The sequence below is a fragment of the Ursus maritimus genome, unplaced genomic scaffold (assembly GCF_017311325.1).
Source record: "Ursus maritimus isolate PB19 unplaced genomic scaffold, ASM1731132v1 scaffold_14, whole genome shotgun sequence".
Taxonomy (NCBI): domain Eukaryota; kingdom Metazoa; phylum Chordata; class Mammalia; order Carnivora; family Ursidae; genus Ursus; species Ursus maritimus.
In genome coordinates, this window is record NW_024423786.1 from 31,535,215 (window position 1) to 31,561,192 (window position 25,978).

The 25,978-nt window shown below is 36.8% G+C and overlaps 1 protein-coding gene across 15 annotated transcripts in view; it reads left to right on the forward strand.

Moving 5' to 3' along the window:
* Positions 1–25,978, forward strand: part of CFAP20DC (CFAP20 domain containing) — a 235,926-nt gene that overhangs the window by 99,313 nt on the left and 110,635 nt on the right. For 14 of the 15 annotated variants that reach the window (XM_040628608.1, XM_040628613.1, XM_040628612.1 and 11 more), the window contains one exon: positions 9,341–9,497. In XM_040628608.1, coding sequence (XP_040484542.1) covers positions 9,341–9,497 — 157 coding nt within the window. Of the gene's footprint in view, positions 1–9,340; positions 9,498–24,526; positions 24,724–25,978 lie in introns of those variants that run through there. The other variant, XM_040628621.1, reaches the window with a different exon arrangement.

The window sequence follows — 25,978 nt, forward strand, 5'->3', positions numbered from 1 at the left end:
CAGACACCATAGTGCACCCCACCCACCACCAGGTGCATAGCTGCCACTGTGCACCACGCCGAGTTACTCCACCAGGTGTAGCCACTACACTGCACCAACCACATGCCCCCAGCACCTTCATGTGCTGCGCCTGACCTTACCCAGCCGTTTGCTCACCATGCCCAGGCTCATGCAGCCCCCAGTCACCACAACATTTTGGAGTGGCCCAGTGCAAATTTTGCTAACACTGCCACCCTATTCCCAAGTTTTGTGGCAGGCGCACCCCCTCAGAGCTGGCCTGAGTTGGTCCCACTAACACCACAGAGAGCAAGCATAGCCCACAACAGGCAGAGAGTCAGTGCAGACAACTGCACTGAAAGAAAAAGTGACTCACACAGCAGGGTGTAAGCAACACACAAGATGCTCTCCTGCAGTGCCAGGTTTTGGTGAACAGAGGACACTGCACTGCATGGTGCCCCAGGACTTCTTCATAAAGCCACTACTTTCAAGAGCAGAAGATATAGTGGACTTTCTTAATACATAGAAACAGGCAAACAAAATGAGGAGACAGACAAATGTATCACAAATGAAAGAACAGGACAAGGCCAGAGCCAGAGGTCTAAGCAAAACAGATAAACAACATGCCTGATAGAGAATTTTAAATAGTGATCATAAGGATACTCACTGGACTTGAGAAAAGAGTGGAAGACGTGAATAAAACCCTTGACACAGAGATAGGGAAAAACATAGCAGAGATAAAAGGCTCAGTAAATGAAATGAGAAACATACTTAATAGAATGAATAGCAAGATGGAAGAAGCAGAGGAACGAATTAGTGACATAGAAGACAGAGTAATGGAAAGTAATCAAGCTGAACAAGAGAGAAAAAATAATTACACAAAACTAGAACAGACTTAGGGAACTCAGTGTCTCCATCAAATGTAATAACATTTGTATTATAGGATTCCCAGGAGAAGAAGAGAGAGAAAGTGGGGCAGAAATTTTTTTTAAGAAATAATACCTGAGGGGTGGCCAGGGTGGCTCAGTCGGTTAAGCATCTGCCTTCAGGTCAGGTCATGATCCCAGGGTCCGGGAATCAAGCCCCGCATTGGGCTTCCTGCTCAGCAGGGAGTCTGCTTCTCCCTTTCCCTCTGCCTTCCATTCTGCCTACTTATGGTCTCTCTGTTAAATAAATTTAAAAAAGAAAAAAGAAATAATATCTGAAAACTTCCCTAATCTGGGGAAGGAAACAGATATCCAGATCCAGGAAGCACAGAGAACTCCCATCAAAATCAACAAAAGCAGACCCACACCATAACATACTGTAATTAAACTTGCAAAATATAGTGATAAAGAAAAGACTCTTAAAAGCAGCAAGACAAAAGAAGTCATTCACATACCAGGGAAAACCCATAAGGCAAGCAGGAAACTTTGCTACAGAAACTTTGCAAGCCAGAAGGAAGTGTCATGATGTATTCAAAGTGCTGAGTGGGAAAAATCTGCAACCAAGAATACTCTGTCCAGCAAGGTGATCATTCAGAATAGAGAGATAAAGAGTTTCCCAGACAAACAAAAACTAAAGGAGTTTGTGACCACTAAATCAGCCCTGTGAGAAATATTAAAGGGGACTCTTTGACTGGAAAGGAGAGACCAAAAGTTGACAGTATAAAGGTAAGAAACACAAAAGCAGTAAAAATTAATTATTTCTGTAAAAAATCAGACAAGGAACTCAAAAAAGGATATAAAATATAGTAACATATACTTAAAATGTGGGAAGGAGAGGAGAAAAGAATGGGTTAATACTTAAATGACCATCAACTTAATATAGACTGTTATATGCAGAAGAGGTTTTATACAAACCTAATGGTAGCTATATATAAAAAATATATGGTTATTTTTTTTTATACGTAAAAAATAAAGAGAAAGAAATCCAAATATATCACTAAAGAAAAGCAAAACATGACAGAAAAAGTCAGGAAAGGATCAGAGAAAATCTCCAGAAACAACCACAACACAAGTAATGAAATGATACAAATACATATCAATCAATAATTACTTTGAATGAGGGGCGCCTGGGTGGCACAGCGGTTAAGCGTCTGCCTTCGGCTCAGGGCGTGATCCCGGCATTATGGGATCGAGCCCCACATCAGGCTCTTCCGCTATGAGCCTGCTTCTTCCTCTCCCACTCCCCCTGCTTGTGTTCCCTCTCTCGCTGGCTGTCTCTATCTCTGTCAAATAAATAAATAAAATCTTTAAAAAAAACAAAATAATAATAATAATAATAATAATAATTACTTTGAATGTAAATGGACTAAATGCTCCAATCAAAAGACATAGGGTGACAGAATGGATTAAAAAAAATACCGATCAATATGCTGCCTACAAGAAACTTATGTTAGACCTAAAGACACCTGCACATTGAAAGGGGGAATGGAGAAACATTTATCATTCAAAAATGGATGCCAAAAGAAAGCTGGAGCAGTAATACTTCTGGCAGACAAACTAGACTTTAAAACAAAGACTAATAAGAGACAAAAAAAAGGGCACTATGTCATAAGAAAAAGGACAGTTCAACAAGAAGATCTAACAATTATAAATACTTATGCACCCAACATGGGAGCACCCAAATGTGTAAAACAATAATAAACATAAAGGAACTAATTGATAATACAATAATAGTAGGGGACTTTAACAGCCCACTTACATCAATGGGCAGATCACCTAAACAGAAAATCAACAAGGAAACAATGGCTTTGAATGGACCAGATGAACTTAACAGATCTATTCAGAACATTCCATCCGAAAACAGCAGAATACACATTCTTTTCAGTGCACATGAAACATTTTCTGGAATAGATCACATATTAGGCCACAAAATAGGCCTCAACAAATACAGGAAGGTTGAAGTCAGATCATGCACCTTTTCTACCCCAACACTGTAAAACTAGAAGTCAATCACAAGAAAAAATCTGGAAAGCCCACAAATACATGGAGGTTAAATAATATGCTACTAAACAATGAATGGGTCAACCAGGACATTAAAGAGTACATGGAAACAAATGAAAATGACAACACAAGAGTCCAAAACCTTTGGGATGCAGCAAAATTGGTCCTAAGAGGGAAGTATATAGCAATATATGCTTACCTCAGGAAGCAGGAAAAAATCTCAAATAAAACAACCCAACCTTACAACTAAAGGAGCTAGAAAAAGAACAATAAACAAAACCTAAAGCCAGAAAAAGGAAGAAAATAATAAAGGTAAGAGCAGAGATAAAGAATATAGAAATAAGAACAACAACAACAAAACAATAGCACAGATCAATGAAACCAGAAGCTGGTTCTTTGGGGGAAAAAAATCAATAAAATTGACAAACCTCTAGCTAGACTTATAAAAAGAAAAGAGAAAAGACCCAAATAAAAAAAAATGACAAATGAGAGAGGAGAAATAACAACCGAAACCACAGAAATACAAACAATCATAACAGAATATTATGAAAAACTATATGCCAACAAATTGGACAACCTGGAAGAAATGGACAAATTCCTAGAAATATATAAAGTATCAAAACTAGAACAGGAAGAAATAGGAAAGTTGAACAGACCAATAACTAGCAAAGAAATTGAATCAATAATAAAAAAAAACAAACTCCCAACAAACAAAAGTCCAGGGCCAGATGGCATCACAGGTGAATTCTACCAAACATTTAAGAAGAATTAATACCTATTCTCATACCATTCCAAAAAATCAAAGATGAAGGAAAACTTCCAAATTCATTGTATGATATCAGCATTACTCCTTACCAAAGCTAGATAAAGATACCACAAGAAAAGAGAACTACAGGCCATTATCTCTGATGAACAGAGATGCAAAAAATCCTCAATAAAATCCTAGCAAACTGAATCCAACAATATATTTTAAAAAATCATTCACCACGATCAAGTGAAATGTATTCCTGGGTTGCAAGGGTAGTTAAATATTGCAAATCAGTCAGTGTGATATATCACATTAATAAAAGAAAGGATAGGACTTTAAAATAAAGACTATATCAAGAGACAAAGAATGGCACTATATCATAATAAAAGGGACAGTCCAACAAGATTTAACAATTATAAATATGATCCTTTCAATAGATGCAGAAAAAGCATTTGACAAAGTACAACATCCATTCATGATAAAAACTTTCAACAAAGGTTTAGAGGGAGCATATCTCAACATAATAAAGGCCAAATATGAAAAACCCATAGCCAATGTCATCCTAAATGGGGAAAAGCTAAGAGCTTTTCCTCTCCAGTCAGAAACAAGGCAGGAATGTCCACTCTCACCACTTTTCTACAACGTAGTACTGGAAGTCCTAACCACAGGAATCAGACAACAAAAAGAAATAAAAACATCCAGATCAGCAAGGAAGAAGTAAAACTTTCACTATTTGCAGATGCCATGATACTGTATAGAGAACACCCAAAAGACCCCACCAAAAAGCTAATTCAGTAAAGGTAAACGAATTCAGTAAAGTCACAGGATACAAAGTCAACATACAGAAATCTGTTTCATTTCAATATACCAATAATGGAGCAGCAGAAAGAGAAATTAAAGAATCAATCTCACTGTACAAAAAACAGTAAGATACATAGGAATAAACCCAAGCAAAGAGGTGAAAGACCTGTACTCTGAAAACTACAAAATGCTGATGAAAGAAATTGAAGATGGCACAAAGAAATGGAAAGACATTCCATGCTTATGGATTGGAAGAACAAATATTGTTAAAATGTCTATACTACCCCAATCAATCTACACATTTAATGCAATCCCTATCAAAATACCAACAGCATTTTTCAAAGAACTAGAACAAAGAATATTAAAATTTGTATGGAACCACAAAAGATCCCAATAGCCAAAGCAGTCTTGAAAAAGAAAAGAAAAGCTGGAGCCATCACAATTCTGGACTTCAAGTTATATTGCAAAGCTGTAGTAGTCAAAATAGTATGGTACTGGCACAAAAATAGAAAAATAGGTCAACAGAACAGAAAACCCAGAAAAAAACCCACAGTTATATGGTCAGTTAATCTTTGACAAAGCAAGAAAGAATATTCAATGGGAAAAAGACTGTCTCTTCAACAAATGTTGGAAAAACTGGACAGCAACATATAAAAGTGAAACTGGACCACTTTCTTACAGCATACACAAAAATAAATTCAAAAATGGATTAAAGACCTAAATATGAAACCTGAAACCATCAAAATCATGGAAGAGAACAGAGGCAGTAACTTCTTTGACATCAGCCATAGCAACTTCTTTCTAGGTATATCTCCTGAGGTAAGGGAAATAAAAGCAAAAATAAACTAGTGGGACTACATCAAAATAAAAACTTCTGCACAGCAAAGAAGACAATCAACAAAACTAAAAACCAGCCCACAGAATGGGAGAAGATATTTAGAAATTAGACATACCAATGAAGACTTAGTATCCAAAATATATAAGGTAGTTATACAACTCAATACCCCAAAAAACCAAATAATCCAATTAAAGAATGGGCAGAAGACATGAATACACATTTTTCCAAAGAAGATATGCAGGTGGCAAACAGACACATGAAAAAATGCTCAACATCACTTATCATTAGGGAAGTGCAAATCAAAACTACAGTGAGATATCACTTCACACCTGTCAGAATGTCCTAAATCAACAACACAAGAAACCACATGTTTTGGTGAGGTCGTAGAAAAAAGGGAACCCTCTTACACTGTTGGTGGGATTGCAAACAGGTCCAGCCACTCTGGAAAAGAGTATGGAGATTCCTCAAAAAAAATTTTTTTAAACTACCCTACAGTCCAGCAATTGCACTATTAGGTATTTACCCAAAGAATACAAAAATACTTCAAAATAGTTCAAAGGGATATATGCACACCAGTGTTTATAGCAGCATTGTCTACAGTAATCAAATTATGGGAACAGCCTGAGTGTCCATAGACTGATGAATGGATAAATAATAATGGATAAATACACACTGGAATATTACTGAGCCATAAAAAATAATGAATTCTTGCCATTTGCAATGACCTAGATGGAGCTAGAGAGTATAATGCTAACCAAAATTAAGGCAGTCAGAGAAAGACAAATACCATATGATTTCACTCATATGTGGAATTTAAGAAACAAAACAAACAAGCAAAGGGAAAAAAAGAGAGGCAAACCAAGAAACAGACTCCTAACTTTAGAGAACAAACTGATGGTTACCAGAGAGGAGGTGGTTGGGGGAATGGATTAAATAGGTGATGGGGATCAGGAGGGCACTTGTCCTGATGAGCACCAGGTGATGTGTGGAGTGTTGAATCACTATATTGTATACTTAAAACTAATGTAATACTGTATGTTAACTAACTGGAATCAAAATTAAAACTTAAAAATACAATGAAAGATTGAAAGTATGTATACTGGCATGTATGTATGTCCTCATACATCATACACACACACACATAGATCATTGTTTGTTGAGCCCTTTCCATGTTGTATGAGTCCAGGCAGAGGGAATAACAGCAGCTTGACTATGATGAATAAAAAAAGTGTGTAGTAGGTAAGGGCCTGGTTTCCTGGGACTCAGAGTTTTTGAAGGAAGAGGACACCAATTCCCAAGTCAGCTGATGGAGTCTGATGAAGTGTACAGGTACAGCCCACTGGAGGGTTCATCTAAGCAGGGAACAAAGGGCAGGGCCCTGAGAAGAAATGCCCAGCACATTCCCATGCCTCCCTGGATTTCGAAAGTATTATTCCTTGTTTAAAACCAAACTCATTTTGCCTCTCAGCCTTTCCTAGATATAGGAAAACTTAGGTTCAGATACAGTAATGCAGACAATTTTAAAAGCAATCATGAACTCTAGAAATATAAAGTTGTATAATGAAAGGTAATCATAGAGCATCACTTGGCTCAGTTGTGTACAATATTCACATAGTCACAGTAAGGAAAACACAGAACATGGATCTCGAGGAAAAACGTAAAAAGAACAAATGGGAGACAATTTTCTAGGGAGGATGAAGCGGAGAAAGTAGCGTTTGTAAGTGAACTACAAGTCTTATCTACCATAATAGGAAGACAGTAGATAATGTCTAAAATTGATAAATCAAAGGTATTCTTTAAAAATACAGAGAGAAGAAAAGTTAAGAGTTGACAGTATGGGACGCCTGGGTGGCTCAGTCGTTAAGCGTCTGCCTTCGGCTCAGGGCGTGATCCCGGCGTTCTGGGATCGAGCCCCACATCAGGCTCCTCCGCTATGAGCCTGCTTCTTCCTCTCCCACTCCGCCTGCTTGTGTTCCCTCTCTCGCCGTCTGTCTTTCTCTCTGTCAAATAAATAAAATAAAATCTTTTTTTAAAAAAAGTTGACAGTATGATTAGAGAAGTGGAGAAGTGACAAGAACTATATTTTGTATAAAATTTGGCATGTTTGGGCCCATATTTGCATATAATATCATGGCATTTTTAACATGTTTTTTAAAGAAGCCTTTCTTGAACTTCCCCATCCTCCCACGTTGAGCCCCCTCTGCACTAACAGTATAAAACAGATGCCCCATGTCTGCCTCCAGCCTCCCTTCTCAGACTAGAAGGACTCTCTTATGCCTTGCTATATGTCGGAGTCATGCCCAGTATTAACACCTGAGAGAAGTGCTTAGCACCTGTGGGGAGGAATGGATGAATACAGTTACTTTTGGGACAAACCAGCTGAATAATTGCAATTGAGACATAATCAAATCTTTTAGGAATGAGAACCACAGAACGATAATGATGCTAATATAATAATAATATTAATAATCATTATTGGATTGCTAGAAACCCCAATACCTCCATCCCCTGTAACCTGGATTTTACCAAGCCCTGATGTTTCATTCACCCTAGGGCATGCCTACTAGATTTGTCGCTTACATCCCACCTCCTATACTAGCCCTCTACCAGACGCTCCTCACCTCATGCTTAAATGACTGACTGACTGGTCTTTCTGTGCCTCACTCTGTCTCTACTCTACCTCAGCCTTCCTCCCACCCCCCAAAAATTACTGCATTAGGGTTAGTTCTGATTTCCCAGCACTTTACTCTTGTCACATTCTCCCTCAAGAATCAGAGTGACACCTTACCCTCTGGAGTCCATGGTTCTCCTCCTGATCTTTCAATGCCTCCAGAACCTGGTCTTACTGGCCCATCCCACATTACCTCTCATACTTCCCCAGAGCTCACCACCCTGCAGGGCAAGCCAGTCTCATTATTGCATCATATTCAGTCCTCCTTTCCCACCTCTTATTACACCAGACTTCTTTTCATCCAAAAGACCAGAGCATCACCATGGCCTGAGAATATAATTTTACTGTTGAGACACCTACAAATAATCTTCATGTATTTAATTAATAACTTACTGCAATCTCTTTTACTTTTCTACAGTGGAAACCACCTCAGGTTTTCCTTCATAATAAAATCAACATTCCTAAATAGAATTTGCCTTTAAGAATATCATCATTATTTCCTTTATCAATAAATATAACTTTCAGTTTTGACATTAATAAAATGAACCTTATGTAAATTGTTCTTCTAAACAAATAATGGAAGAGCCTGATATTTTAAAAGAAGTGCAGACAACCCTAAATACTACTTTCCTTTTAATTTCAAAAATTCTTTTCCCTGTTGTTGTCCTGCAATCTTCAATATGTCTTAATTTCTTACTAAATGATTATTTTCTCCTTTTCTTTAACTCAGTCAGACCATTTAGAGAATTCATTTGATGAAGTATTGAGGAGTCTAATTGTTTAATGGGCAGAAATTAGTCTCTGCAAGAGTACTTTAAAAACTGGCAAATACCAGGCATAATTACAAATTCTTTGGAAGAATCTATTTCTGTACAATAGGTTAATTAGTTATAAGTAAATAGCACTGGCCACAATTTAAACCCAGCTTCCAATTTCATCCATGATTTTTTTTAACAAATATAAGTGGCTAATTATGATCAAATTAGTCCCCTTGAAGGAACAATTGGCTACTTATCCCTGATTTTCAAGATTTAAGTGGTCTAACGCACCTGCAATTAGTTTCCCACTAGCATACTGCCTACAGATCCAGAGTTATTTCCCAAAGTTGTCAAAATCTTGCCTCATAGTGAGAACTCTACAGCCAGATGACCAATGTCTAGTTTAGATGACTTCTTTGGAAGAATCAGGGCAATTTTTAAGAAAATTGAAGCCAAAATAGAGATTTGCCTAAGGGAGGGTGTAGGTCTCGGGCTGGTTGATCCAGACAGTTTCCTCAATTCTCCCGACTATCCACATATAGATGATTTGTTCATCTCTGTGATTATAGAAAGTACTTACTCTTCTTTTCTTTATTTTAGTGGTGCAATCTGTGCATAGACTTGGTAGCATTTACCAGTGAAATATTCAAGGGGGCAGTTTTCCAGTCATTGGATGGAATTATTGTCTCAGCTAACTGTAAGCTGCGGAAGATCTTCACTTTAAAATGCAAGCCTCAAGACACTGCTGATAAAGACGGTATGTTCAAGTTACTACTATCAAGATTTTTAAATTCTCCAATGTGTTTAAAATTAAACATTCCTTTGGACAGTATGAGTACATGGTAGTGGTTTTTCTAAATTTATCTTATTTTACTGTGGAAAAAACACTTAACATGAGATCTATCCTTTTAACAAATTTTTAAGCATACTATACGTTTTTAGTGACTATAGGTGCAATGCTGTACAGCAGATCTCTAGAACTTTTTCATTTTGATCAAAACCCATTGACTAGTAACTCCTCATTTCCCCTTCTCCTCAACCACTGGCAAGCACCATTCCACTCTGATTCCATGAATCTATTTTAGATACCTTATGTAAGTAAAAGCATATAGTATTTGTCTCTTTATAGTTGGCTTATTTCACTTAGCATAAGTCCTTATGGTTCATACATGTCGTAGCATGTGTCATTCTTTACTCTGAATCACATGTTTATTTTTACTGTAGCTGAATGTTAAAGATATCTTTTTTTATTTTTGTGATTATTTTTCTTTTTTGTTTATGGTAGCACTTACCATGTGAATTAGTCAGGGTTTTTAGTTGCAAGCAATGGAATCCTCTCTAGGTAACTGAAACAGAAAAAAAGAATTTATTTAAGGAAATTAGCCAGTTCATAGAATCTCACGGATACCCAGAAAGTCAGGCTTAGAAGCTACAGCCAAGAACAAACACAATCCCCACCATAAGACTGCTCCAAGGAAGACCCCTGATAGCTACTGAAACCGGACAAAGACTCCGTAAGTCAAGTCCAATGCTGGGCTCTAGGTTCCAGAATTTTTATTATTGCTGCCCTGGAAAACTGAATGTCTACTACCTCACCACCCCCGCCAGAAGTAGACTACTTCTTCGTGTTTCTCTCTACTGAACAAAGGCAGACATGGCTGTGTCTGATTTGTAGAGCCTAGATCACATGCCAAAAGGGTGGCTAGCAAAGCGAATATCTGATTCCTGACAAGGAAATGGGACTCACTGTGTAGCAAAGTCACCAAATGAACAAGGATGTTCAAAAGATGTCAACATCCAGAGTGCCTAGGAGGCTCAGGGGTTGAGCATCTACGTTTGGCTCAGGTTGTGATCTGGGGGTCCTGGGATCAAGCCCCAAGTTGGGCTCCCTGCTCAGTGGGGAGCCTGCTTCTCCCTTTCTCTCTGCCCCTCCCTCTGCTCACGCTTGCTGTCTCTCTGTCATGAATAAATAAAATCTTTAAAAAAAAAAAAAGATGTCAACATTCAGAAAGCTCCGCCATTGTCCAGTATATACTATCTCATTACTCTGTGTACATTTCATAAAGTTATTGGAGAGAAATTACATTTATATATTAATTTTCTAATGATCATGTTAAAATAGAAAAATTAGTTATTCCTAGAAAGATAGGAAATATACACTTTAATTATTCATTATGTGATTAATAAATATACTCTGCAGATAACTGAACCATCTAGAATTTATAAGATTGCACAAATTCTCCTGCTAAGATAGTTTTAAACAACTGAAAGTATTGAGAGAATACTGATGCCTCCTTTTGATTTTCATCTGGGATTATTTTTAACAAAATCAATTTTTCTAGAAGCCCAGGAAACAGGGCAGCACATAAGATGGCAAAGGTGATTTCTTAGAAGTTTGTATAAAGTAGACTTCAGACTTACGCTCTGTCTGAATGAGTGTCTGAGAAATCCTTGTGTCGTTCACTCTGTGGAACAGGACACTGTGCCCATAAATTTCATTTGATAATAAAACACAGCAGTGCATTAACAGCTCCCCAGAGAGATCACAAGCCAGGAAGTGCAGCCACTGATCTTATGTACCACTTAAAAGCTATACAAGAAAGTGAAACCATTCATTTAAAAATATATATATATCACCCAACTAATAAGAAACCTCAGAATTTATAGAAATATATGTGCATTCTATATCAGATCATAGGAAGTGAATCATAACCTGATTAGTATTTTTAAATAAATCTAAGGGAAAAAGTGAATCAAAATATGGTATATTAAATGGCAAGTTTTTATCTCTGATCCTTCCTCAAACCCCACTAAAATTATAGGAATAAAAATGGTAATAAACCCACCAGGATGAAGAGGATGGGAGAGTAGGAAACAATAGGCAAAGTGTGTTCATAATTTTGTAAGATTGAGGAGTGACAACTAACTTAGAAGAGCAGACAAAGCTGAAACTTTTGGGTTTAACAAAGAGGTTTGCCAATGAGATTCATAATATAGAACCTCAGAGGGACTCAAGAATTGGCAGCCCTAGGTACTGCCAAAAGCAGAAGAAAGGGGTGTCACTAAAGACATGGAGATTAGTTAAAATTCTATATGGGTTCCTGTAGGATCCCAGATTCCCTTTCCAACTACAAATAAGCAGACAACAGGATATGTATTCTCTGGAGAAACTGAACCAGAGAATTTCTCAACTCAGATACATTGGGTACATGGTAGATAGACACCAAAACTAACAGGAAGAAAGAAATAGATAAAGTAAGGAATAAATATATGTTATTCTCAGTTAAGAAAACATACTACATCTATAAAATAGGAATAATATGTTCTTGCTGTATTTCAGTAAGCATTTTTTTAAAGTTTATTATAAGCTTTTTATATAATTTAGAAACATTTATGTATCATAGGTATGCAGCTTTAACAATTAACAAAGTGAACACATTTCTGTAACTGCCACCCAGATCAAGAAATAGAATGTTACAAACATCTTAGAAACCCTACTTACAATCTCCTCCCAATCATGACCCTCTCTCTTCTTCTGAGAGGTAACCCTTTCCTGACTTCTAAGACTGCAAATTAATTTTACCTGTTTGTGAAGTTTATTTACATGAAATCATACAGGACATATTCTTTCATATATACATGCTTTAACAAAACACTGTGTTTGTGAGATTCATCTGTATTGTTTATTTAATTACTGTACAGTATGCTATTGTGTGAATGCACCACAGTTTGTCTATTTTGGGCTATTTCGAATAGTGCTGCTGGAATCATTCTACATTTCTCTTGCAGCATCCAGGTAGGCTTTCTTTGGATATTTGTCAAGGAGCTGAATGAACACATATTTCTGCATTCTTAATTTCAATTTCTATTTTTCGATTCTAGAATTTCCATTAGATTCTTTCTTATAGTTTACATTTCTCAGCTGAAATTATCTATCTTGTTATCTAATTTCTCAAATATATTAAAGTTATTTTAAAAGCCTTGGCTCACAATTCCAATATATGTCTCTCCTGTGGGTCTGTTTTTGTTGTCTGTTTTTCTCTTATCCTTGAATCCTGATATGTCTAATAAGTTTTGAGTGAATACTGGACATTTTGACTCAGAAACTATACAGCTATTTTGAGACTCTATATTGTATTGTATTTCTACAGAGATTTAGAATAAAAAAAAATTATTTTAAAGAAGCCCAAAAGACTGAAAGTAGGATCAAAATGTTAAGAATATTAGAAGTTAGTCCAAGAGAACCACCAACAGAATATTAGGATTCTAAGATGAGAGACTAGAGAAAACAGGAAGGATAATATATGGGAAGATTTCCCAAAACTAAAGGCCAGGTGTTTTCACATTGATGTAGCTCATCAAAAACAGAAAAAGAAACAGAAAATGAAAAAGAAAGAAAAGAAATGTAAAAGAGAGCTACCATTGTATAATTTAAGAATAGGAGGGAAAAAGAGAAAAGATTATTTAAGCTTCCAGAGTTTTTTTAAAAGTCAAGTTGCATACAAAGGAGTACGAAAAGAATAATGATGTCTGACTTCACACAACAACATTAGATGGTAAAAGACCTTAAAACTGGACCTTCAAAAGTCTGAGGAAAAATGATTATCAGCTTAGAATTCTATACCCATCCAGTCAATTATTTTTCTCTTCCAAATATTTATTTAAATTCTAGTTAGTTAACATATAGTGTAATATTGGTTTCATGAGTAGAATTTAGTGATTCACCCCTTATAATACCCAGTGCTCATCATAACAAGTGCATTCCTAAATACCCGTCACCCACCCACCCAACAAACCCTCAGTTTGTTCTCTACCATTAGGAGTCTCATATGGTTTGCCTCCCGCCTCTCCTTCTCTCTTTTTCTTTTCCCTTCCCACATGTTCATCTGTTTTGTTCCCTAAATTCCACATATGAGTGAAATCATATGGTATTTGTCTTTCTCTGACTGACTTATTTCACTTAGCATGATACACTCTAGCTTCATCCACATCACTGCAAATGGCAAGATTTCATTCTTTTTTTTTTTTTTTTTAAATGATTTTTTATTATATTATGTTAGTCACCATACAGTACATCCCCGGTTTCCGATGTAAGGCTCGATGATTCATTAATTGTGTATAACACCCAGTGCACCATGCAATACGTGCCCTCCTTACTACCCATCACCGGTCTATCCCATTCCTCCACCCCCCTCCCCTCTGAAGTCCTCAGTTTGTTTCTCATAGTCCATAGTCTCTCATGTTTCATTCCCCCTTCTGATTACCCCCCCTTTCTTTATCCCTTTCTTCCCCTACCAATCATCCTAGTTCTTATGTTCCATAGATGAAAGATTTCATTCTTTTTGATGGCTCTTGATGACTACAGTAATATAGTCATAGTTTGGTTATTGTTAATATTGCTGTTATAAACTTTGGGGTGCATGCACCCCTCCAAATCTTTATTTTTGTACCCTTTGGGTAAATACCTAGTAGTACAATTGCTGAATTGTAGGGTAGTTCTATTTTTAACTTCTTGAGGAACCTCCAAACTGTTTTCCAGAGCGGCTGCAACTGTTTGCATTCCCACCAACAGTGTAAGAGGGTTCCCCTTTCTCCACATCCTCACCAACATCTGTTGTTTTCAGTATTGTTAATTTTATCCATTCTGACAGGTGTGAGGTGTTATCTCTTCATGGTTTTGATTTGTATTTCCCTGATAATGAGTGATGTTGAGCATTGTTTCATGTGTCATGTTAGCCATCTGGTTGTCTTCTTTGGAAAAATGTTTATTCATGTCTTCTGCCCTTTCTTAATGGGATTATTTGGTTTTTGGGTGTTGAGTTTGATAAATTCTTTACAGATTTTGGATACTAACCCTTTATCAGATATGTCATTTGCAAATATCTTCTCCCATTCCATAGGCTGCCTTTTAGCTTTGTTGATTGTTTCCTTCACTCTGCAGAAGCTTTTTATCTTGATGAAGTCCCAATAGTTCATTTTTGCTTTTGCTTCCCTTGCCTCTGCCAACATGTCTAGTAAGAAGTTGCTATGGCCCATGTCAGAGAGGTTGCTGCCTGTCTTCTCTTCTAGGATTTTGATGGATTCCTGTCTCACATTTTATAATCCATTTTCAGTTTATTTTTGTGTATGGTGTAAGAAAGTAGTCCAGTTTCATTCTCCTGCATGTTGCTGTCCAGTTTTCCCAACACCATTTGTTGAAGAAAGAGACGGTCTTTTTTCCATTGGACATTCTTTCCTGCTTTGTTTAAGATAAGTTGACCATAGAGTTGTGGGTCCATTTCTGGAATCTCTATTCTGTTCCTTTGATCTATATGTTTGTTTTCGTGTCAGTGCCATATTGTCTTGAGGACTACAGTAATATAGTTGAAGTCCCAAATTGTGATGCTCCTGCTTTGCTTTTCCTTTTCAGGATTACTTGGACTATTTGGGTCTTTTGTGGTTCCATATTTTTTCCAAAATAGGAAGTCAGAGATATTATCTAAAGCAAAGGGCAGAAGTGTCAATATAAGACTACTATTTATAAAAACAGAAGTAATTACCAGAAGATTTAGAAGCTTTTGCTGAAAGGCTTGAGAATAGTTGCCTCTGCATTGCAGGACTAAGGGATGTGTGAGGTGGGAGGGCAGCAGTTAGGGAACGATGACTTTTTCTCAAAATTTTATAGTCCCATTTGTATTTTTTTAACAATATACATATATTTTGTTTTATAATTAATTTTTTAAGTGAACGGATAATCTAAAAAATTCCAATAACAAGCATTGGCATGATTGCTTTTAGGTTTTCAGAAGGCCTGAAAAAAAGGCTTATGAATGTGGCATCTCAGATTGCCTAAAATGTTTTGAATAAACTTGGGGAAGCATGGTTCAGGTTCAGGGTGCTGTGGAATATAACCCCATATTCCTCATTTAGCTGCCAGGATTTAACCTTGCACAAGTGCTCACCCTATCTCTATGCTTCAATTTCTGCATCGGTAAAATGAGGATGATTGTTCCTTGGTTAAGTAAAATACTATTACATTCCCACTGAAAGCATAAATTGTGTAAACCAAGTACATCTTAGAGAAGTTAAATTGATATTGTAGAGACTAAAGACACAGATTAATAGTCCCACAGTCTGTTGCTGTGATCACATACCAACTTTGTGCTTTGTGTGAGTTCTGAACATCTCTGAGCATTATTTCCTTATTAGTTATTATTGGGTTATTTTGAAGATCCAATAAAATATAAATATATATGTGAAAAGACATAAACTATAATCCATTGTGTAGATGCTAACCATTTATCTGCCTCCTATAATCAGGCACTGGTATGACACAGCCTCTGCTTCCAGGAGCTTGCGATCTCTCAGGGAAATTTACATGTACATATTGATTGTTATACCTGGAGGAAACTTCCCTCATGGGCTTAACAAGCACTGGGAGGAGAGTGTGGAGCACTAAACTCTTACTTGAGAGAGCCATTGGAGAGGCTCTTGGATTTCACAGACCTACTAAGTTATGAAAAACTTGACTAACATAAGACTGCCAACTTTTAAATTCGCCAAATCAGATCATTAAAACAGACAAATAAACAAGAAAAACTACAATTATTCTAATCATTTAATTAATTGAAAAGACACTTAAATACACACACACATTAGGAAGATGTTAATTTCAGAATAAAGGCTGACATTTTCACCACAAACCAGTGAAAATGACTTAATGGGTCAGTATCTATCCATAGAGCAGTGTTTGGTCTGTATTCACCTAGAGAAATAAATTTTCCAAACTACATCCTGAAGGAAAAATAATAATTTCTCAACTAGTGAAATAATTTTTTGGGTAATGAAAGTGGACAACAAGAAAGGAAAGCATTTTAGGGAAAGGAAAGAGTGTGTATGTATAAAGGCGTGCATCGTGAATAGACCTGATATGTCGAAGGAACAGGGAGTTCAGTTTGGTACATGGCAGGGGTGGGAGGTATGATTTAATATAATATTTTATTACTGGGCTGCATACTTTGACATAAAGAGGTAGAGCAAGCTTCCTCCTCAGAGTGCTCTGTGTAACTTTACACACCAGAAAAGTAAACACTGCAAGAGTTCGTTGTCAACACAATTTGGTAAAAGGCAACAAAGGATAACACAGTATGGGGCAAATTGAGTGTCCGTGGTCAAGGAAGTTGGCAGCAGAAGTGGTAACAATGGTGATGATGCTAATAGAAGCAGTAGGTGTTCCAAACACTTTATATATATGAACTTAATTTAATGCTCATACAAATTCTGTAAAGTGGGTGTTATTACCATCCCCATTTTACAGATGGGGAAACTTAGGCACAGAGAAGTCAAATAACGTGCCTAGGGTCACACAACTATTACATAGTAGAGGCAAGGTTTTTTGGGGGGTTTTTGTTGTTGTTGTTTTTTGTTTTAAAGATTTTATTTATTTCTTTAACACAAGAGAGTCAGCCAGCGAGAGAGGGAACACAAGCAAGGGGAGTGGGAGAGGAAGCAGGCTCCCAGCAGAGCAGGGAGTCCGATGCTGGGCTCAATCCCAGGACCCTGGGATCACGCCCTGCGCCAAAGGCAGACACTTAACGACTAAGCCACCCAGGCAGCCTTAGAGGCAGGTTTTGAACCCTGGCAGTAGGCTTCAAGTTTATACTGCTAATTACTACAATGTACTGCCTTTCTTGGGAGGATGGAAGGGAAGGGAAATTTTTGAAAGAGAGAGAGAGAAGACATCATGAAATGAGAATGCCAGAATTTGGTGACTGGCTGTGTTAAGAATGTCTGTATTCAGTAAGTAATGGATGTCCCTTTGTCTTTTATACTGAAGGTAGGGGGAGGGGACATTTTCTTCTGCAAAGACAGCTCTGTTAGTCATAAGATTTGAGACTTTTATCATAGGAAACTCTATTACCTATTTCTTACATTTCATTCTGAGATTCAGTTTAAAGATATTGTTTTAAATGCTTGCTTAAGCTCAGTACCCTGTTGTCCTTAGTTTGTTTAAGCTGCTACATTTCACTCTAGAACCTCTTAAACTCACCCAAGCTAGAAAATGTTGCCTAATTCCATTGCTGTTCTCTGTTTACACAGTGGGATATAATAGAAAGTGAGTTATTAGGACCCTAAAACAAGAAATTAACCAGTTTTTCACTTGCCCAGAGGAATGGCTGATGCTGGACAAGTAGTAAAGCTTGCTGATTCCATTGAATTTATGACTTTTATGGTTCCTGAGGGAACGTGGACTGGCATTTTTAGGCATTTGCATGACTGAATTATTGATTAACTAGTATCATTCTGCATTTAAAAAAACAATATATGTACAGTTCGTTAGATAAGAGAAAAACAAGAGGAGAGCAAAGAGAAGAGAGGAAAGAGCACGCGATTATCCACTAAGTATGGACTTAATGCTCTGCCAGTAATGATTTTACACATGTCCTGACACCCTAGTTCAGTGCTTTCTAAAATATCAGTACTTGGGCATATGTGTTCTGTGTTCAGAAATGGAAGAAGAGGAGAATAATTAAAAGTATGATTTCAGACTGAGAGGCCCTTGAGGGCATTCGTAAAGTCTCCATATTTTTACCTCTAGCACATGACCTGGCACTGGTAATCTGTAATACATGTTTGATGAATTAATGAAGTAAGAATTGGCTAATTGTTCGTTCAGTTATTCATTCAGTCATTCTCTCTATTCAGTAAGCCTTTATTGAATGTCAAGCAATGTGAAGAAAATTATCCCTTCAAAGGCCACAGAAAAAAACTAGAAATACTGTTGTAGTGCCTTAATAGACTCATTGAGCAGGGAAGGCCTTAGAGATCATCTAATCCAATGTCCTAATTATACAGAGAGGAAATAAGATCCACGGAAATAAGGCATCTTGTGCTGAGGTCACAGAAGGTGGAACTCTAGGCCAAGCCTCTGACTGTTCCTTCCTCAACAGTATACATATTTACCTTCCTCAATAACTGGAATGCTTTAGTGTTTTTAATAATCAGCATTGTTGAGTGTTTTCCTGCCTCTCTATCTCCAGGTCAGGTGATGCACATCATACTCAGATCTCTTCGGTTTAAGACTGCATTCCCACTCCTTCCTGCAGCAAAGTTGAACTCAGATTGCCCTTGCCCAGTAAACCACCCCAGGGCAAGAAAAAAAGGGTATGATCTCAGCATGGCAGAGGTGCCCAATCAATAGTAGGTCCCACAAAAATGGGTTATGAATATCTATATATCAAGATACAGATTTATTCTGATTAAAATATCAATTGTGTTTTATAAGTAGGTATTATAAATATTATTTATAATAGAACGTCACATCTTAAAAATTGTAAGGGTAACAATTCCATTTATAATGTCATCACAAATAATTAAATACCTAGGAATAAATTTAATCAAGGAGATGAAAAACTTGTTCACTGAAAACTATAAAACATTGCTAAAGGGAGTTAGAGAAGACCTAAGAGAATGGAAATAAATACATCTGATGTGTATGGATTGAAAGACTTGATATTGTTAAGATGTCGGTATAACCCAAAGAGATCTAGAGATTCAATGCAATCTCTCAGTATTTCAATGGCTTTTTTTGCAGAAATGATAAAGCAAATCCTCAAATTCATATGGAATTGCAAGGGGACCAAAATAGCCAAAAACAATCTTGAAAAAGAACAAAGTTGGAGGATTCATACTTCCCAATTTCAAAACTTAATTCAAGAGTTGCAGTAATCAAAACAGTTTGGTACAGTTAGAATGGACATAACACACCAGTGGAATAGAATTGAGTCCAGAAATGAACCCATACGTATAATTTTGACAGGGGTGCCAAGAACATTCAATGAAGGGAGAAGAGACTCTTCAACAAATGGTCTGGGACAATTGGATATCCACATGCAAAAGAATGAGTATGGACCCCTACTTCACACCATATATAAAAACTAATTCAAATGGATCAGTGACCTAAATAAAAGAGCTAAATAAAACTCTTAGGAAAAAAATAGAGCTTAATCTCCATGACCTTAGATTTGTCAGTGGATTCCTAGGTACGACCCCAAAGCACAGCAACAAAATGTTAAAAATAGATAAATTGGACATTAAAATTAAAAAATTTTTGTGTATCAAAGGACACTATTAAGAAATTGAGAAGACAACCTACAGAATGGGAGAAAATATTTGCAAATCATATATCTGATAGGATAAATATTCAGATTCTACATATAGAGAGTATATATATGGAATATTCTGATATCTTCCAGTATCTGGAATATGTAAAGGACTCTTACAACTCAACAATAGAAAGACACACAGCCCAATTAAAAAATGGTTGAAGGACTTAACTACTGCAGATATTTCTCTGAAGAAGATATACAAATAGTTGACAAACATATGAAAAATTGCTCAACAGCATTAGTCATTAGGGAAATGCAAATCAAAACCACAATGAGATACCACTGCACACTCACTAGGATGGCTATAATTTTTTTTAATAGAAAACAAGTGCTGGCGAGGGTGTGAAGAAATTGGAATCCTTGTACAATGTTAATGAGAATGCCAAATGGTTCACCCACTATAAAAGGCAGTTTGGCAGTTCCTTGAAAATGTTAAACACAGAATTACCATATGAACCTGCAGTGCCACTCCTAGGTGTATACCCAAAAGAATGGAAAACAGATACGTGTACATGCATGTTCATTGCAGTGCTATTCACAATAACCAAAATGTGGAAACAGCCCAAATGTTCATCAGCAGATGAATGGATAAACAAAACAAGTATGTATGATACACACAGACAAAAAGTCACATGTTGCATGATTCCATTTATATGAAATGTCCATAAATCCATAAAGATAGAATGCAGATTTGTGGTTGCCAGGAACTGGGAGTTAGAGGGAATGGACAGAAACTGGCTAATGGATAAGAGATTTTGCTTTGGAATGATGGAAACGTTTTGAAACTATATAGAGGTGGTGGTTGCACAGCACTGTGAATGTACTGTGTGCCAATGAACTGTTCACTTTAAAATCCTTAATTTTTATTAATATATTAATGTGAATTTCTCCACAATAAAATAAAATAAAAAAAACCTAAGGGTATGATTCATTTCAGGATAGCTAAGTGTTTAGTGTAGTTCAGGCTTATTTACCCCTTTAAATATCAAGACCTTTTATTATAAAAAACACATACTAAGACACAGTGATTTTGTTTCCATTATAATGAAATAATTGACGTAAGTATATGTTATTAATAATAAACATTTATATAGTACTTGCTATGTACCAGACACTGTTCTTAGACCCTTACATACATTAACTTATTTAATCATCACAATAACCCTCTAAGGTACTATTTTTTAATCCATGTTTTACAGATATTAAGACCAAGGGCACAGTGAGGTAAATTACCATGCCAGAGTCACACAGCTAATAAGTGATGTTTTTATGGATAAAGTGCTTTATATATGTATTAAAATTGATGACTTAATTTTTTTAAAGATTTATGTATTTGAGAGAGAGAGAGAAAGAGAGAACATGCACACAAGTTGGGGGGAGGGGCAGAGGGAGATGGAGAGAAAGAATGTCCAGCAGACTCCCCGCTGAGTACGGAGCCCGATGCGGGACTCGGTCTCACGACCCTCAGATCATTACCTGAACCAAAATCGAGTTGGACGCTTACCTGACTGAGCTACCCAGGTGCCCAATGACTTAATTTTTAAAGCTAGTTAAGATCTTCATCAGAGGTATCCAACACCTACAGAATGGCTCATTTTTTGGTGGCCTTATAGCCAAAGAAAGCCAGAGATACAAAGTCATTCAAACATTCTAATATACTAACTCATACTGGGAGCAAAGACAGCAAAAAACCTACCATCTCGTTGTGTTTCAATGCTACATGAGCAAATCTGTCAGTTTTCTCTTAGCCTTCTCCTTCGTGTACCATTTTGCCATTCTGAGCTGACCATTCCAGCCAACATAGCATCTTTTCAGATTTGTTAGCAGAAGCACCTTAAATTCAACTGTGTCATTTTCCAATGTTAATCAAGCAGTCTGCGTGTTTCCATACACATTCTCTTACAGAAGATAGAACTTGTCTGGAAGAAAAATGCAGATATTCCTTGGTCCCTTAGTAGCTGATTACCAGTTTGATTTGTTATTTGCCATCTGGGGGAGAAAGATGTGATATCCAAATAAAATGTGTGTGGAGTACTTCTCAGGAGATAGCTAAGCAAAGAACAACCAAAGAAAAGAAGTGGAAGACTTGGCAGCTGCTTTTAATCTAGGTCAGCTGTTATGAAGGGGCCTTCATCCATGACTATTTATTGATCATCCCCTTTGAACCAGATGCTGTACTAAATATACCGTTGGGATTCTGTCACCATTCTCTCCCACACAAGCAGCCCTTTGGCAGAACTGTCTTCTTTCAGTTCCTAGAATGCACCAGAGTCCTTCTGCCTTCAGAGGCTTCAAATGCTCTTTTCCCTCCACCTGAATGATCCCTCCCCATTCATTTCACCAGGCCACCTTCTGCTTATCTTTTCTGACTCAGTTTAAATGTCTCTTTATCAGAAAACACTTTCACTGACACCCATTACCTCTTCCATTACACCTTGAACTTTTCCTTCAGAGCGCTTAACAAAATTATAATTAAATAGCTACTTATTTTTTTCATATTCTCTATTAGGTGTAAGCTTCAAGGAGATCAGGACAGGGTCACTCTGGCTCACCACGACATTCCCTGGCACATAGTAGAGGCTCAATAAGTATTTGCTGAATGATAAAATGAGTAAATGAATGAATGAAGGTGGACCATGCCCTCTATGTACTCACAGTTTAGCACTACTTATTTTTTATGTAAAAATCCATGCTGTGTTCACAATTCTTTTTTTTTTAAGATTTTATTTATTTATTTGAGAGAGAGAGTGAGCAAGAGAGAGCACGAGCAGGGGGAGGGGCAGAAGGAACGGGAGAAGCAGACTCCCTGCTGAGCAGGGAGCCCGATACAGGGCTGGATCCCAGAACACCGAGATCATGACCTGAGCTGAAGACAGACGCTTAACCAACTGAGCATCCAGGTGCCCCAGAATTCTTATTTTTAATTAAGCCATGAAACCCATAAAATAAAGTGACCTAGTAACTGGATATGGAGAAAGGAATATTTATTGGTGAGATGGGTAGTGGGGGGCTGAGTTAACTTCCACTTCGGTCTATCAAAACATCCAACTACCAGGTCACAAAGTTTGAGAGTGAGTAGTTGCTAAATGGGCTTAATAATTCGTCTTTATTTTAAAAATAATAAACCAATAGTTTTTTCTTTGATTCCTCCTTTTTTTAAGATTTTATTTATTTATTTTTTTTAACAGAGAGTGAGAGGGAAGCAGGAGGAGTGGCAGGCAGAGGGAAAGGGAGAAGTAGGCTCTCCACTGAGCAGAGAGCCCAACATGGGGCTCAATCCCAGGACCCTGGGATCGTGACCTGAGCCAAAGGCAGAAGCTTAACCGACTGAGCCAATCAGGTGCCCCTGATTCCTCCTTTTATTGCAGGTTTTATACTGCTCACAGTCTCCCTTGATGAATAATCTGATGAGTAGTGAGACAGTTGTGGATGCAAAGAGAGATTAGATATATAGAAAGGAAAAATGGCACAGAAGGGATTTATCCTTTTACTGTGAAATCTGATTTGCATGTCAGACATGATCCTGTTAAATTCAGATTGGAGTTTTGTAATAGTCTCTGCCTTGGATTTTGGGTTACCAAGGATTTTCCAGCTATTTCTTGCTAGATGGAAACTCAGGTTGTGTTTTGGATACATTTCAAACTTTGTATGACATTGTACCCTGTACCATCCACACAATCCCTATAAGCTAAAGTCTCCATGACTTGTCTTTATGTGATTGAGAATACAGCATTTTATTTCAGGGTCTTATAGCCTACAGAATTCTCTGCCTCTTTTAATATAAAATCTTAGTTTATCAATATTGGCATTGATGTGGAAATTATCTTTTTCTACCTCAGAAGCGTTCGAAATGGTATGTCAAATATATATCTGGAGTTAGTTTACTTATTTTTACAAATGTTTTCTATTTCGAGAGTTTATCTACTCAACTACTTTATATTGATTTTCTAAATGTCGGTGACAAATAAGAAATGGACCAACAAAGAACACCTGAAAATTAAGATTTGTAGATCTACTGCATTTTTAATTACTGGAGCATTAGGACACTTAGAAGCCATTACATTGCTGATGAGTATTTAAGTTTTTAGTTAAATGATTCATTTCCTTTTCAAGATTAGGACATTAGGATCTAATTAGGAAACTGCCATGACTTGGATACATATAAACCTAACATCATTTGCCTGTATAAACGTGCTTAGAGTTTATACTTACATAGGATGTTTTTTGAGGGATGATTGGTTGAATTTTTGTTACTACTCATTTCACATATACACCCACAAATTTTCCACCAGATTCTAAAATTAGAAATTTTACTTATAAAAATTAAAAACAGACATTTTTATGTAGAAGAAAATAAAGCTTACACTTAAGCTAACCATCAAAAGTTATTTTACATTTTGGCATATTTCATTTTAGTCTTCTTGCCATGCACGCATTTTATTTATTGATTTTCTGCAGTGGAGTTAGAGTTTTGTATATATTACTTTCCTTTAACTTCCTATCATGAGTCTTTCCCATCTTGACAAATAGAATTTTGTGTGGCTCTTTACTGGTAATTCAAGTTGTTTACTTTTCAGAAATTATAAACACCTATTTACATAGATCTTCATCTGATTTTCTTTTTTTTTTTTTACCTTAGAAAAGACTGAGGAATATGTGAGTGGTACAGCCGGCTAAGCAGCTGACTCTTGGTTTCAGCTCAGGTCATGATCTCAGGGTCATCATATCTAGCCACAACTCCCTGATCAGGTTCCACGCTCACAGCAGAGTCTGCTTAAGACTATCTCTCCCCTATGGACTATGAAAAACAAACTGAGGACCTCAGAGGGGAGGGGGGTGGGGGAATGGGATAGACCGGTGATGGGTAGTAAGGAGGGCACGTATTGCATGGTGCACTGGGTGTTATACACAACTAATGAATCATCGAGCCTTACATCGGAAACCGGGGATGTACTGTATGGTGACTAACATAATATAATAAAAAATCATTAAAAAAAAAAAAAAAAGACTATCTCTCCCTGTCCCTCCACCTCTCCCTACTTGTTAGGTGTGTGTACTCTCTCTGTCTCTCAAATAAAGAAATCTTAAAAAAAAAAAAAAAAAAGAAGAAGAAGAAGAAGAAGAGAAAATATTCATAAAGTGAAATTACTGAGTAAAGTGGAATGTACCTTTTTAAGGCTTTTGAAACATATAGAAAAATTGCTTTTTGGAATGCTAACACTGATTTAATTCCTGCTTACTACATATGACAAGGCTTAATATCTTTGCCATAAGAGAGGTCATACAAATAAATAAGAAAGTAATGTTCTAAGACCAAAATGGGTTAAGAACATGAACACAGAATTTTACTTAACTGGAAATTTGTATATCCATGTAAGTATATATGAATGATATCAAATCTCATTAGGAATACAAATTATAATAATAAAAATACTATTTTAATTATAATAAACTGTTCTTTCTTTGAAAGTATTCAAAGGTAAGATGTTAATGTTAGGGGAAGCTGGGTAAAGGGTATTATGAACAATATACTATTTTTGTGACTTTTCTGTAGATCTAAAATTATTTCAAAATAAAAAGTTAAAAAATTACTTTACTCGTATGATGTCTCTAGGTGTTATTCAACTATGTCTTTGTGCATATTGATCTCTTATAATTGAGCCACTGAACTCCCAAAGATCTGCATCAGAGCACACCTAACTAGCTCTTTTCTTGAGTCACATTCTAGTATTGAAAAATAAGTGTAAAATATATCCAAAGAATGCTCTATTTCACAAGTCTCTGAACCTGTTGTATATGTTATACACTTTATCTCATTTAATCTTTCCTACAGTCCTACAAAGTAAGCAGTAAAATTACAACACTCATTTTACAGATGAGAAAGCCGAAGCCGTAAGGTTGAGTAACTCTTTCAAAGTCATACTCTAAAGTGTTTTACTTTAGGCATGCTTGGGTGGCTCAGTGGTTAAGCGTCTGCCCTTGGCTCAGTTCATGATCCCAGATCCTGGAAGTTGGGCTCCCTGCTCAGTGGGGAGCCTGCTTCTCCCTCTCCTGCTCCCCCTGCTTGTGTTCCCTCTCTCACTCTCTTTCT